Here is a 12,886-nt window from a genome sequence, read left to right as displayed (position 1 = left end):
GGAGGAAATGACAAAGAAAATGTAATAAAGTGTTAACTGCAGGATCTAAGTGAAAAGTATATAGTAATTACTTGTATTATTCTTGTTACTTTTCTCCCAATCTTAAATTTTTTCAACGTATAAATTTTTTTTTAAAAAGAAATTCACTAACTGGGAACAATGAATAAAATAGATAAAATATATTGATATAGTTAAATCTAGAAAATACAGCATTAAGTGAAATAGGAAGCAATCTACATACCAGATGATACCATTTACAACAATATTTGTTATTTAAATGTAGTAAAGATTCAAAACATGGTCCACTGGAGAAGGGAAATGGCAAACCACTTCAGTATTCTTGCCTTGAACCCCATGAACAGTATGAAAAGGCAAAAAGATAGGACAGTGAAAGATGAACTCCCCAGGTTGGTAGGTGCCCAGTACGCTACTGGAGATCTGTGGAGAATAACTCCAGAAAGAATGAAGAGAAGGAGCCAAAGAAAAAAACAACACCCAGTTGTGGATGTGACTGATGATGGAAGTAAAGTCTGATGTTGAAAAGAGCAATATTGCTTAGGAACCTGGAATGTTAGATCCATGAATCAAGGCAAATTGGAAGTGGTCAAACAGGAGATGGCAAGAGTGAACATCAACATTTTAGGAATCAGTAAACTAAAATGGACTGCAATGGGTGAATTTAACTCAGATGACCACTATATCTACTATGGTGGGCAAGAATCCCTTAGAAGAAACAGAGTAGCCATCATAGTCAACAAAAGAATCCAAAATGCAGTACTTGGATGCAATCTTAAAAATGACAGAATGATCTCTGTTCGTTTCCAAGTCAAACCATTCAAGAGCACAGTAATCCAAGTCTATGCCCCAAACACTAATGCTGAAGAAGTTGAAGTTGAACGGTTCTATGAAGACCTACAAGACCTTCTAGAATTAACACCCAAAAAAGATGTCCTTTTCATTATAGGGGACTGCAATGCAAAAGTAGGAAGTCAAGAAACACCTGGAGTAACAGGCAAGTTTGGCCTTGGACTACAGAATGAAGCAGGGCAAGGCTAACAGAGTTTTGCCAAGAGAACGCACTGGTCATAGGAAACACCCACTTTGAACAACACAAGAGAACACTCTACACATGGATATCATCAGACGGTCAATGCCAAAATGAGATGGATTATACTCTTTGCAACCAAAGATGGAGAAGCTCTCTACAGTTAGCAAAAACAAGTCCAGGAGCTGACTGTGGCTTAGATCATGAACTTCTATTGCCAAATTCAGACTTAAATTGAAGAAAGTAGGGAAAATCACTAGACCATTCAAAATGAAGTCGCTCAGTTGTGTCTGACTCTTTGCGACCCCATAGACTGTAGCCTATCAGACTCCCCCATCCATGGAATTTTCCAGGCAAGAGTACTGGAGTGGGTTGCCATTTCCTCCTGCAGGGATCTTCCAAACCCAGGGATTGAAGCCAGGTCTCCGGCACTGCAAGCAGATGCTTTGCCATCTGAGCCACCATTCAAGCATGACCTAAATAAAATCCTTTACACTTATACAGTGGAAGTGACAAATAGATTCAAGGGATTAGAGCTGATAGACAGAGTGCCTGAAGAACTATGGACAGAGGTTCGTGACATTGTACAGGAAGCAGTGATCAAGACCATCCCAAGAAAAAGAAATGCAAAAAGGCAAAATGGTAGTCTGAGGAGACCTTACAAATAGCTGTGAAATGAAGGGAAGTGAAAGGCAAAGGAGAAAAGGAAAGATATACCCACTTGAATACAGAGTTCCAAAGAATAGCAAGGAGAGATAAGAAAGCCTTCCTCAGTGATTAATGCAAAGAAATAGAGGAAAACAACAGAATGGGAAAGACTAGAGATCTCTTCAAGAAAATTAAAGATACCATGGGAACATTTCACACAAAGATGGGCTCAATAAAGGACAGAGATGGTATGGACCTAACAGAAGCAGAAGATATTAAGAAGAAGTGGCAAGAATACACAGAAGAACTATACATAAAAGATCTTCACGACCCAGATAACCATGATGGTGTGATCACTCCATCATGAGCTCACCTAGATCACTCACCTAGAGCTAAACATCCTGGAATGTGAAGTTCAGTGGGCCTTAGGAGGCATCACTACAAACAAAGCTAGTGGAGGTGATGGAATTCCAGTTGAGCTATTTCAAATCCTAAAAGATGATGCTGTGAAAGTGCTGCACTCAATCCACCAGCAAATTTGGAAAACTCAACAGTGGCCACTGGAAAAGATCAGTTTTCATTCCAATCCCAAAGAAAGGCAACGCCAAAGAATGCTCAAACTACCACACAATGGCACTCATCTCACACACTAGCAAAGCAATGCTCCAAGTTCTCCAAGCCAGGCTTCAACAGGACATGAACCGTGAACTTCCAGATGTTACAGCTGGATATAGAAAAGGCAGAGGAACCAGAGATCAAATTGCCAACATCTGATGGATCATCAAAAAAGCGAGAAAGTTCCAGAAAAACATCTACTTCTGCTTTATTGACTATGCCAAAGCCTTTGACTGTGTGGATCACAACAAACTGTGGAAAATTCTTTAAGAGATGGGAATACCAGACCACCTGACCTGCTTCTTATAAATCTTTATGCAGGTCAAGAAGCAACAGTTAGAACTGGACATGGAACAACAGACTGGTTCCAAATTGGGAAAGGAGTATGTCAAGGCTGTATATTATCACCCTGCTAATTTAATTTATATGCAGTACACCATGCACATTTAATTTATATATTGTACACCAGGCACAATGCTGGGCTGGATGAAGCACAAGCAGGGAGAAATCTCAATAACCTCAGATACGCAGATGACACCACCCTTATGGCAGAAAGTGAAGAGGAACTAAAGAGCCTTTTGATGAAAGTGAAAGAGGAGAGTGAAAAAGTTGGCTTAAAACTCAACATTCAGAAAACTAAGATCACAGCATCTGGTCCCATCACTTCATGGCAACTAGACAGGGAAACAATGGAAACAGTGACAGACATTATTTTCTGGGGCTCCAAAATCACTGCAGATGGTGACTGCAGCCATGAAATTAAAAGACGCTTCCACCTAGGAAGAAAAGTTATGACCAACCTAGACAGCATATTAAAAAGCAGAGACATTACTTTGCCAACAAAGGTCCATCTAGTTAAAGTTTTGGTTTTTCCAGTAGTCATGTATGGATGTGAGAGTTGGACTATAAAGAAAGTTGGGCACTGAAGAATTGATGCTTTTGAACTGTGGTGTTGGAGAAGACTTTTGAGAGTCCCTTGGACTGCAAGGAGGTCCAACCAGTTCACCCTAAAGGAAATCGTCCTGAATATTTATTGGAAGGACTGATGCTGGAGCTGAAATGCTAATACTTTGGCTACCTGATGTGAAGAACTAACTCATTTGAAAAGACCCTGCTGCTGGGAATGATTACAGGTGGGAAGAAAAGGGGACGATAGTGGATGAGATGGTTTGATGGTATTACTGACTTGATGGACCTGAGTTTAGTAAGCTCCAGGAGATGGTGATGGACAGGGAGGCCTGGCGTACTGCAGTCCATAGGGCTGCAAAAAGTCGGACATGATTGAGCAACTGAACTGAACTGAACTAAAAGATTCACTGTTTACTTTTGCAAAGGGTGACAAAAGCAGGGAGGGAACTTGGGCAGGGTAATAATTGTAATAATATATTTTTTAAAAAATACAGGCTTCCCTGGTGGCTCAGACAGTATAGAATCCGCCTGCAATGCAGGAGACCTGGGTTCCATCCCCGGTTTGGGAAGATCCCCCGGAGGATGGCATGGCAACCCACTCCAGTATTCTTGGCCTGGAGAATCCCCATGGACAGAGGAACCTGGTGGGCTACAGTCCATGGGGTCATAAAGAGTTGGACACAACTGAGCAAGCAAGCACACATTTTAAAATATAGCTAATTGAAGTGCAATAAAATTTTATTATGTATTATATGTGATGGTAGGTACATGGTTATCTGTTTTTATGTTTTTACTAGTCAATGTATAATTATATAAATTACAATAAAAATACTTTAGGAATGAAAACTTAACAATTCAAAGTATCTAAGACTCTAAAATGCCCCAGTATACCTGTTACCAAAAATTAAATGGTTTCACAAGGTGCTTAAGTCTACACCCAAAAATGGAAACATGTTTAAACATTAGAGAGTACTGGGAATAAAAGCTAAGCCAAATTCTGAATATACCTTTTCTTTGCCCAAGATGTCTCTTCAGCCTCTCCTTAACTGTACCCTAAATTTGCCATTTTCCTCACTAGGATTACTTCTTCCAGATCCCATAAAAGTATAAAAATACAACAGATTCAAAGCACAATGTGCTTCAGTCTTGTAATGAAGTAAAACCAGACATATCTATATTCATGGATAATGCATACATTTCAACTGACTGAATGAAGTTTTTGCTCATTTGAAATTTAAAACCTGGATAAGATGGATCTGCTATATTATGTTTGATATTTTAAATCAGAGGGAGACTCCTTATCTTTTTTAATGATCACTTATGAAATAAATAATGCTTATTAGATTCAAATTCTGTCATAGGACTTCCGTGGTAGTCCAGTGGCTGAGACTCCACAGCCCCAAGGTAGGGGGGCCTCAGTACAATCCCTGGTCAGGTAACTAGATCCCACATGACACAAATAAAGATCCCACATGCCACCACATGGTACAGACAAATATTTTTTAAAAACAAATTATTTTATAAATAAAATGCTTTTTCCCTTTCAAATTCAGGAAAAGAATACCTATGTATTGCATATGCTTACACAATGCAGCAGAAGACTTTAGTAAGTTAAACCTACTTCCTCTTTTTCTGGAATATAGCTAGACTATACTTCCCAGACTCCTTGGCAGTTTATATTATACCTTTATATTATGAGGTATACAAACGTAATATAAAGTTCGGTGTGCCCCGAACTCCCAGGCCTAGCCTAGAAAGAAACCCACTAGCCGTTCTTTGTCCTCTTTCCCTTCTGCAGGATGGATGCATATGACACCAAGACCCTTGGAGATGACAGTAACATGAATGGAATAAGCCTGTGTTCCTGAATCTATACGTGGAGGAAAGTCTCTTATCAACAAGAAATGCCCATATGAATGAGAAAGAAAAAGAATTTCTACTGTATTAAGTCAGTGAGATTTGGGGGTCTATTTGTTATGCAATTAGCGTTACCTTAACTAAAACATGCAAAATCATAAATGGTCTTCCAACTGTCAATGTGAAATGTACTATACTTACAATTTGAGGCTTATAGTATGCTGGACCTAAGGTGCTGTCACCAGCAGGTGGTAAATGTTTTACGATACTGTCATCCTCATTAATATCATAACCGTATGACCGTCCAAAAGGAATTGAAGGAACATAAACACTTCTGGAAACTGTAAGTGCCCTTGACATTTTCTGTTAAAAAAAAAATTATACTATTTACTCAAAGACAAGAGAAGGAATGAATAATAAAATATTAAAATTTACAACAGACAACTATTAAATATTGACCTCATGAGTTTTACAACATAAATCAAAAATGTCTGTAAAAGTAATTTAAAAGAGTGAATTCAAGTCTTCATAATATAAACCAAAATTTAATCAAACTATTATTAAATAGTAACATAACCATAATACAAACCAAAGTACTGTTTAAGCCACTATTAGAGGTAAGGAATCTCTCTCACTTGGCTGTTTTTTATCTTGATTAGTAAAGCAAGTATTAGTGATTTCAAAAATGGGCATTAATTTCTACAGTCACATCAACAATCAGCAATTCCAAGTGGAATTGCTATGCAATAATAGTATCTGCCAGGCCAAAACAAACTTTACATTTTTCTGTAACATTTCCTGGCTTCATTCCTTCCCAGGTAAATCATCTTACCAGTGCCCTATATAAAAATCCTAATTTTGCAGACTATGTAGCAAGGAAAATATCTGATATAACGTTAAATGGAAATCAAAAATATAAATTAAAATTAAATTTTTGACTATAGCTATTTAAATTATGTAATATTATATGTCAGTGTATAAAGTCATATGGCTTCCCAGATGGCTCAGTGATAAAGAACACACTTGCCAATGCAGGAGATGGGGGTTCAATCCCTGGGTGAGGAAGATCCCCTGGAGAAGGAAATGGCAACACTTTCCAGTATTCCTGCCTGGAAAATCCCATGAACAGAGGAACCTGGCGGGCTACATACAGTTCATGGGGACACAAAAGAGTCAAACACAACTTAGTGACGAAAGAACAACTACAATAAAGTCATATACATATACAGTTTAACACTAAAAAAATTAACAGAATTATCAGTGTTAAGAGTCAGAAGTTTTCAGGTGATTATCTGTTTTTTCAGAATTTCCTTTAATGTAAACTATTTTATAATTTAAATAAAAACAAGAAGGAGTAACATATATTAGAAATATTAGTATAAATATAGGGCCTCTCTGGTGGCTCAGATGGTAAAGAATTCACCTGCAATGCAGGAAACCTGTGTTCAATCCCTGCATTGGGAAGATCCAATGGAGAAGGGAATGGCAGCCCACTTCAGTATTCTTGCCTGGAGAATTCTATGTACAGAGGAGCCTGGCAGGCTACAGTCCATGGGGTCACTAAGAGTCAGATAAGACTGAGCAACTAACACACACATCTGGTATAAGAATATCAAATCAAATACTGGCATTTAAATGATTTAGTCATCTGAAAATTTACTTATTAAGAATATACTGATCCTCTGGAGAGGATATTGCAATCCTATGCTTCAAAACAAACCTCTGCTATAAACCATCTCCAAACTATGCTTTCCCATAATACATCAGTCTTCCTTTAAATTCCTATGGCACTTAATCACATGATCATTCACTTAGCATCTGTCATATTTCATCTTATATTATTAATGATCTATATATTTCTCTCTCACCTAAATTTTAAGCTTATTTATTTCAGGAGTCATGTTTCAATTTTCACTATATTATTAACAGTACTTAACACACCTCTATATACAGATGTAAATCACTATGGCAACTTTTAAAATCTCCTTTACTTCTTGTTCACCTCAGACACTGGAAGAGATTAGACTTTTATCAAAAGCAAAAATGAAGTCAAATGTTAATACAGGTAAAAAACTAAAATTTGTAAACAGAGTATTCATTTAATTATGAACTACATATGGATACTAATAAACCAGATAATTATCACCATAAGGTTTTTTAAATGTACTTATCACATAAAACATTATACCATTTCTACATTATTTTAACTTTAAAAAAAAGTAATTAGGAACAGAAATCAAAATAGCAACATACTGACTGAAGACGCTCTTTAGCCTGCAGAGTTTTCCTGTTCACGACAGCCCATGTTCCAGGATAAGATCGATCATAGCTTGCTGGCCCTGGACCATCTGAAATAAACTTCTTAAAACGCTTTTCCCGGTTTTGTAGACTTTGGCCTCCTTTTATATTACACTAAATTGGACAGGAAAAACATGAATTAAAAGAAACACTTTTAAATCAATATCTATTTGATAAATATTACATATTAATATGAACATTATTAGTTTTAAAACTCAGCCTGAGAAAGTTAAGGCTCTTGACTGAAGACAGTTCTCTAATGAGACATTAATAAGAAAGGATGACAATACAGCTGTCAGTTTTAATGGCAAACTCAAACTAAAATTTGCTGTACTTTGAACACTCAAAAAGAATGCAACACTCGGTTTTAAAACAGATATCAAAGATAAAGGAATCTCCAAAGTTATGGAGCAAGAATAAAGAGTGCATGTTTGTTTATAGGTCTCTGGAGAATTTAAACCTCTGAAATGAGATAAATTCTCATACTGCAGGGGGGAAGAAAGCCTTCCAATCTTGTTTAGGATTAATTATTTTCATGAATAACACTTTGGACATTTCCAGGGATGTTTATGCAGTTTTACTGGCAACAGTTTGGTTTTATGCTCAGATTAGTTCTAAACACTGTTTATTGCAGGGAGAGTCCTGGAAGATTCCTTGTCACAAGATTCTCCATGTCACATATCTGGATTCTCTAGAATCAGAAAGTTATCAACTGGCTAAAAGCCAGCTAATTCAAATAAAATTCCATCATACTAGTTTCAATAAAGTCACAGATCAGTCATTTCAAAGATGATTCATATTCATAGTTGTTGGCATCTGATTGATCAGATATGTTTTTTTAAGTTATTAATTTACCAACAGACTTTTTCACACAATGTGTTCATGTCAGTTGTTCACAATCACTATTGACTGAGCATATCTCTAGTTTGCACCTTATTAGGCTTTATTCAGTGTTTAAGAAATACACAAAAGAGTTCTTTTGGTAAAAAAAAAAAGAGTCAAATTATTCTTAGATACTCAATTCACTACTTGATTACTGATTTAATAAAATCACAATTCCTATGTTTAAAGAATTTGGATCTATAATGGTAGACATTAATGATTTTGTAAAAAATTTAATAAGTTAAATTAAAATATAAAATCATATGAAGAGAAGATCTCCAAATTTTCATTCTTTGACAGCCATTAGTATAGTCTCTAAGATCTGACATTTCAAACTGAATTTGAATTTATATTGAATACTTCAACAGAAGTTTGGATAGCTCTAATCTGATTTTTTTAACTGCATACAAATTAACCAGGGTATGTTTCATATTATTCATAACTACCAATTCTACAAATTTCACAAGAGTTTACAAAGGGAACTTCCATACATTAGATAACTGAGTCAAAATCATATTACCAAGTAATAATACATTTTATATAAACACGTGTGAGAAAGCGGTCTTAGTCTTTCTTGAGAACTATGCTTTATCTATGTGCTATGGTTATGTGATGAATTATTATATTGTCAGCAATCTCTCAACACTATAGGAGGCACAGTCTCACTTAAAGTGTGAACCTATGCACTGTATCACACATGATAGCCTATCATTCAGCTCTAATGAGGTATATCTCTTCAATCAAAAATAAAACCTAGATTTGGAGATCTCTTACTAGGCCTAGTTAATGAAAAATAAGACATAAACTATATAAGCACGGGAAATAGATCCCTATATCTAGAACCATTCTTCTCTGTGTGTGTGTGTGTGTGTGTGTGTTAGTCACTCAATTACATTCGACTCTTTGCAGCCCCACGGACTCTACACCACCAGACTCCTCTGTCCATGTGATTCTCCAGGCAAGAATATTGGAGTGGGTTACCAGTTCCTTCTCCAGGGCCATTCTCATGTAGGAAGGAAGGAAATGGTATCTACCTTGCAGAAACAGGTCTAATGCTAGAAGACAACCAGAAAACAGTGAAATTTGTACTGAATTTTTGGTATGGGAATCATCCTAGCAAATAGGATATGAACAAAACAAAGTATGTGACTTAATAGGTTAATTATCAAAGGATCAGAATTGCACTTTGTAAATTTATTTCTTCTGCTTCTTTTATTTTCTTAATTTTCTTTGTGTTCTTTTCTACAAAGCAAATGTCCTTTATGTTCTTTGCTACTTTTCTTTTCCTCTTGAAAAAAATTTACATACTTCAGATATGCTAAAGGAAACGGCTTTGCCTATAACTGGCCAAGAGCTATAAAGGCAAAAATTATGCCCCATCTCCAACTTTAGAATAATGGTCACAACCATAGCCAAAGTGAAATGACCATAAGAGGAAGAGAGAAACAGAGAAGACCAAATAGGGGGAAAAAATTTCAACTCCTAAATCTTCTGCCTTCATAAAAGCTTCAACTTTTCTACAAGTATTCTATTGCTACATTTAGCAGTGGAGGCAGGCCCTCACAAATACAACCCACATTTTGGGTTTTTTAACATTTCATTTGAAGTCTTCAAATGATATTTACTAACTGCCCATAGAAAGCAACATTTCAATCTATGCTTCCAAAAGAAAAGTATAAAAATAAATTACCAAATATACCCATTAATTTCCAGTAAGATTACTCCTTTATTATCTAATATATTATTTACATAACATGTAACCTATGTCACATTACAAACATGTTTCCTATTGTTGTTTAAAATGAAATGACTTTTATTTTTCAAATAGTATGATAAATTCACGCTTCTTGAACTTCTAAAAGTTCTACAAGAATTTAACTTAAAACTCTAAAACTTAACAGCAACTGTGTAAATAAGTAATAAATCATTTTTTAAAGCAAGGAAATCAATATTTTCCAGGCATTTGCTTATAGTTTTAAGGATAAAAGTAGAGAATACTAGAACTTTTTCTTAGATCACCCATTTCACAAAAAAGCACACTTCCTTATTTCTTACTCTTGAAATCCAAGAAATGTACCCAATTGGGAATAAAATAAAATTTTACTTAAATTGTACTTAATATTACAAGAGAATTGACTAAAATCAGTTTTAAAGTAACACTCCAACATCCTGATAACTATCACATTTGACAAGTTTGAAACCTATATATTATGTATTTTTACTGTATTTCCCTCTTTGAATACTACAATTACATAACAGGCTTAATGAGGGAAATACTGTCAGAACCAGCAAGCCCATAGACCCATGCTGGTCTGGTCTGTAAGCCAGGGAGTGGAAGCAGGAGTGACACTTCTAGTGACTACATCTAATGTCCCACTATTTAATGTTTTGCTTTTTGTGCTCTAGGCTCTAGTTTTCTGGAAATTTTAAGAGTTCGTGGAAAAGCAAGACATGTTCCCCTGAAGTGGAAGATGAAACCACCAAAGTGATCATTAACGTTCTTTCCTACCAAGCAGAAAACAAAACAAGGAGGTTTGTGTATTGACAGGGGAAATTAATTTTCTGTGCTGACTAGGACAGAAAAACAGGACTAAAGAGTACCAGGAGTGTGGTAGGATGGAAGATGGGACACCCTGCAGAGCCTTCTAACTGTCAGTGAAAATGCTAAGAGCAAGTTTATTTAAAGGACAAAAAGCAAGCCTAAGAACCAAGAACTCAGACACCTTAGATCTGAAGTCTATTCATCTCACTAGGCTTAGAACTCCACCAGATAAAGTTCGTGTTAAAGGAACATGGAATGAGTAACGGAAAAATCTTAAGCTATAGCCTTTTGTTCAGTTACAGAAACAGAACAGGTCCTTACCTATATTTCCTTGCTTCATACGTCACTTTTTTTTTTTAATTTTCCTTCTATTACTTTCTCCTTTCTATTGTAAAATGGCAACACTAATAATTGTTAAAATTTACTGAAGGCCAACCTTCAGTACTTTTAGGTACTATTCTAAATGCTTATTAATATATTTAATCCTTAGGAAAAAAAAGCCTACCAAATTACTGCCGCTACTTAATAGACGAAGAAACAAAGGCCTGAAGAGACTAAGCGGTTAAGATTAAGTCTCACAGCTAGTAAGCAGAGACAGATTTTGAGTCTAGGTAGTCTAGCTCCAGAGCCCACACTCCCAACCACTTCTTTATAAAAGCTCATGTTATATTTACCATCAAATCTATAAACTGCAGAATAATGAAACAGGAATGTCAAGAACAAGAAGCAGTCTTAATCTAAAGATCCAGGATTCATTTAGCAGTGACACTATAATACCATCTTTACAGGTAGTAGCAAAACACTAATTAAAATATACATAAAATAACTGAACTTTTAAAACTACATATATAGGAAGAAGTGTGTATATGTCGTGTGCATTAGAGAGAGGAGAACTAGGCAATCAAAGCATGAAACATAATGGAAATCTATTGCTTTTCTCTGTCCAGCATCCCTTCCATTATTTGCTCAAAATAGCATATTTACCACTCTTGGGATAATCAAACCTACTGTATTTTGTGTTTTAAAAAGAACTTCCAAACACAGGAACCCCTGACCTAGGAATCACAGGTGTGGGTCCATAATAAAACCAGACCAGATTTTCCCTACTGAGAATTTTATCTTTAGTGTTGTCAGACATTTAAAAAAAAAAAAAGTGGAAGGAATTTATGGAATTACATTATCTAATCTCACATGCTAGTAAAGCAATACTCAAAATTCTCCAAGCCAGGCTTCAGCAATATGTGAAGCGTGAATTTCCTGATGTTCAAGCTGGTTTTACAAAAGGCAGAGGAACCAGAGATCTAATTGCCAACATCCGTTGGATCATGGAAAAAGCAAGAGAGTTCCAGAAAAACATCTATTTCTGCTTTATTGACTATGCCAAAGCCTTTGACTATGTGGATCACAATAAACCATGGAAAATTCTAAAAGAGATGGGCATACCAGACCACCTGACCTGCCTCTTGAGAAATCTGTATGCAGGTCAGGAAGCAACAGTTAGAATTGGACATGTAACAACAGACTGGTTCCAAATAGGAAAAGGAGTATGTCAAGGCTGTATATTGTCACCCTGCTTATTTAACTTATATGCAGAGTATATCATGAGAAACTCTGGACTGGAAGAAACACAAGCTGGAATCAAGATTGCTGGGAGAAATATCAATAACCTCAGATATGCAGATGACACCACCCTTATGGCAGAAAGTGAAGAGGAACTAAAAAGCTCTTGATGAACGTGAAAGTAGAGAGTGAAAAAAGTTGGCTTAAAGCTCAACATTCAGAAAACGAAGATCATGGCATCCGGTCCCATCACTTCATGGGAAATAGATGGGGAAACAGTGTCAGACTTTACTTTGGGGGCTCCAAAATCACTGCAGATGGTGATTGCAGCCATGAAATTAAAAGACGCTTACTCCTTGGAAGGAAAGTTATGACCAACCTAGATAGCATATTCAAAAGCAGAGACATTACTTTGCCAACAAAGGTCCGTCTAGTCAAGGCTATGGTTTTTCCAGTGGTCATGTATGGATGTGAGAGTTGGACTGTGAAGAAGGCTGAGCGCCGAAGAATTGATGCTTTTGTACTGTGGT

At 36.2% G+C, this 12,886-nt stretch overlaps 1 protein-coding gene across 1 annotated transcript in view; it reads right to left on the bottom strand.

Moving 5' to 3' along the window:
- The window catches only part of STPG2 (sperm tail PG-rich repeat containing 2), a 629,653-nt gene that overhangs the window by 603,457 nt on the left and 13,310 nt on the right, over nt 1-12,886 (bottom strand). The window contains exons 3-4 of the mRNA XM_070372927.1: nt 7,328-7,486; nt 5,276-5,437 (exon numbers count right to left, since the gene is read on the bottom strand). Coding sequence (XP_070229028.1) covers nt 5,276-5,437; nt 7,328-7,486 — 321 coding nt within the window. The remainder of the gene's footprint in view (nt 1-5,275; nt 5,438-7,327; nt 7,487-12,886) is intronic.

The sequence above is a fragment of the Bos mutus genome, chromosome 6 (assembly GCF_027580195.1).
Source record: "Bos mutus isolate GX-2022 chromosome 6, NWIPB_WYAK_1.1, whole genome shotgun sequence".
In the NCBI taxonomy this organism is placed as follows: Eukaryota; Metazoa; Chordata; class Mammalia; order Artiodactyla; family Bovidae; genus Bos; species Bos mutus.
Note: the sequence above shows the minus strand (reverse complement) of the source record. Positions and strands in the feature narration are given on the sequence as shown.